Below are 3,209 nucleotides of genomic sequence, written 5' to 3'. Positions count from 1 at the left end.
GGACTGGCTTGTGCGGGTGGCACATAAAAGACACCATTTCGAGCGTGGCCGTTTTCGTGCGGGTGACACGTAAAAGCACCCACTACACTCTCTGAGTGGTTGGCGTTAGGAAGGGCATCCAGCTGTAGAAACTCTGCCAAATCGGACTGGAGCCTGGTGTTGCCATCCGGTTTCACCAGTCCTCAGTCAAATCGTCCAACCCATGCTAGCATGGAAAGCGGACGTTAAACGATGATGATGATGATGATGATGAATAGGAATATATAAGCCTGGCATAATCTGCAAAATCTAAAACTCTTTGAGAATAATGGAATAAAAAACGACAAACAACTTACTGGGTATTTGAAGTCGGCAGTTATTGGAGAAAAACGATAAGCTGTTAATAGTGTGATGATTAGATTTTCAAGACAAGCTTTTAATTCAAAATCCTGAAATGAAGGACAGAAATACATTTTCATTTTTTAAATCTTGGAATGGCAAACAGAAACAGTACTGGCTTTTCATATAAGTACCTCTCATTGAAACAAATATCACCTTTATGAACAGACAAACAAGATATGGAGATAGCATGATGAGGTCAGATCGTAGATATTATGTTAAAAGACAGGGTCAGGACCAACACTGTACAAGAAAAAGCCAGGCTCCCTAATTTAGAAGGGATTTGGCGCAATGAAACCAATTAAGTCTTCTCCCACAACTCACCTATGGCGCTACTCACTCAGGTCAATGGTGTCTTCTGTTCCCTTGTCCTTGAAGTCGATTCCCTATTATTGTCACTTAACACCTTCTCCTCCCTGACCCACTCCTGTTTCCTTCCCTTCTCCACTGACCATGCCTCCACCCATGTACCCTATTCACTGCATCCATCTCTAATCATCTGTCACATGCTTTTCACCCTTTTGTAAACCTACCCATCCATTTTTTCTGTATCTTTATCCCCATGGTCTCTCTCTCTCTCTCTCTCTCATATTCAACCTGTACCCTGAGGGTCATCTTTCTCTTTCCAGCTGGGGAAGCCATGTATCTTCTTCAGCAAGTCTCCTGTTCTTATCCCTCTATCATACTTTCACCCCCTTTAATACTAAACCCCAACTCAGTTAAGGGGTCTTGTGCTGCAAGTTACTCGGTGACCTCACTTGTGCTGGTACCACAAAAAGTGCACCCAGTGGCTGGTGCCAAGGACAGTGTCCAGTTGCAGAAACCGTGCCAGAGCAGACATTGGAGCTTGGTAGAATCCTTTGGCCAATCGGATCCCGTCAAACTGTCCAACCCATACCAGCATGGAGAGCAGACTTTAATGATGATGGAACTTCGAAGAAGTAGGAGAAACTCGATTGCTGAGACAAACACTCTACTCACCATTGCTTGGTGGTACAAGAGATCAGGGTAGAAGTGAGAGGCTCAATATTACAAGAGGTGATTGGACACGGCAAACTGCAGCTTAGAACAGAAACTTTTGGAGGATTACTCTTTTACTTGTTTCAATCATTTGACTGTGGCCATGCTGGAGCACCACCTTTAGTCGAGCAGATAGATCCCAGGACTTATTCTTTGTAAGCCTAGTATTTATTCTATTAGTCTCTTTGCCGAACCACTAAGTTACAGGGACGTAAACACAGACACACAAACATATACATATATATATAAGTGTAAATGTATATGACAGGCTTCTTTCAGTTTCCGTCTACTGAATCCACTCACAAGGCTTTGGTTGGCCCAAGGCTACAGTAAAGATACTTGCCCAAGGTGCCAGCCAGTGGGGCTGAACTTGGAACAATGTGGTTGGGAAGCAAGCTTCTTACCACACAGCTACTCCTGTGCCTTCTGTGTAGTTTCCATCAACCAAATTACACACAGTATTGGTTAACCCAAGGGTATAGCCCAGTGGTTCCCAACCCTTTTTCACCTTGGTTCCTATTTTACTTGGGTGGACCCTCAGAGACATTCGATGTATATATAAAAAAAATCCAACTGCATTTTTATAACTAAATATTATTAGGATTTGTAAAATAAATTGTCTGTGCTGGTGGCACATAGAAAGCACCGTTCATGCGTTGGGCCTCATGAAGGCAGTGACAGGTGACCAAGACCTTTGGCAATATACCGTGCTTGTGTAGACCTGTTAAGCCAAGTGAGACCATAGTCATGGCCGATGCTGGTGGCACATAAAAAGCACCCAATACACTCTCGGAGTGGTTGGCGTTAGGAAGTGTATCCATTCGTAGAAACCTTGCTAAATCAGATCGGATCTGGCACAGCTCCCTGGCTTCCCAATTCTCAGTCAAACTGCCCAACCCATGCCAGCATGGAAAGCGGACGTTAAATGAAATGATGATGATGATGATTTTGAGCATTGTGGAAGTATAACCATTTTATTGTACATAAATTTTAACAGAAAAGTCTTACATGCACCCCACCCACCCCGTTGAGAGCCACTCTTACAGTAGAAGACACAAAGCCAAGGTGCCATGCAATGAGATGGAACCTAAGTCAGTGTAGGTGTGAAGCAATCTTCTTAAGCAAACAGCCATTCCTGCACTTTTGAATTCAAGTCCAGCAACAGCTGACATTACCCATTGTTTTTCTCAGATCAATAAGGTATGACTCAAACTAATTGATTGTGACAGAATGGAATCAATATTAGGAAAGAAAAAAAAGAAATTATAACAAAAGTCAATCAATATTGATTATAGCATAAAACACTAAACTTATAGGAGAAGGAAGAATGGGAGAAATTAACATAAATAGCATTAAGTACCACTGTCCTTGTTGTCTACTGTCTTTTAACCCTTTCGATTTCCAACCCAGCTGAAACTGTCTCTGGCTCTGAAGTACAAATGTTTTGTTTTCATAAGTTCTGAATTAAAATCTTCCACCAAACCTTAGTCACAATTTATGTTCCTAACACTAGCTGAATGATAACTAAGTTATTTTACTAAATTCTTTGTTATTTTTAAAATTAATTGAAAGAAACACAAAGCATCTCAAAATAAGTACAGTAACGAAAGGGTTAAAATATGTAATAAAGAAACAATTCTTAACCCTTTTGATACCAACCCAGCTGAAACCAGCTCTGGCTCTGTAGTACAAATGTCTTGTTTTCATAAGTTTTGAATTAAAATCTTCCACCAAACCTTAGTCACAATTTTTGTTCCTAACACTAACTAAATGATAACTAAGTTATTTCACTAAATTCTTTGTTATATTTG

At 40.9% G+C, this 3,209-nt stretch overlaps 1 protein-coding gene across 1 annotated transcript in view; it reads right to left on the bottom strand.

The window, feature by feature from the left end:
* LOC106882205 (E3 ubiquitin-protein ligase RNF123) overlaps window positions 1-3,209 on the bottom strand; it is a 105,287-nt gene that overhangs the window by 48,687 nt on the left and 53,391 nt on the right. Inside the window, exon 13 of the mRNA XM_052974121.1 lies at window positions 336-428. Within this exon, the coding sequence (XP_052830081.1) occupies window positions 336-428 (93 nt within the window). The remainder of the gene's footprint in view (window positions 1-335; window positions 429-3,209) is intronic.

Source organism: Octopus bimaculoides, chromosome 1, assembly GCF_001194135.2.
Source record: "Octopus bimaculoides isolate UCB-OBI-ISO-001 chromosome 1, ASM119413v2, whole genome shotgun sequence".
NCBI lineage: Eukaryota > Metazoa > Mollusca > Cephalopoda > Octopoda > Octopodidae > Octopus > Octopus bimaculoides.
This window is presented reverse-complemented; position numbering and strand designations above follow the sequence as displayed.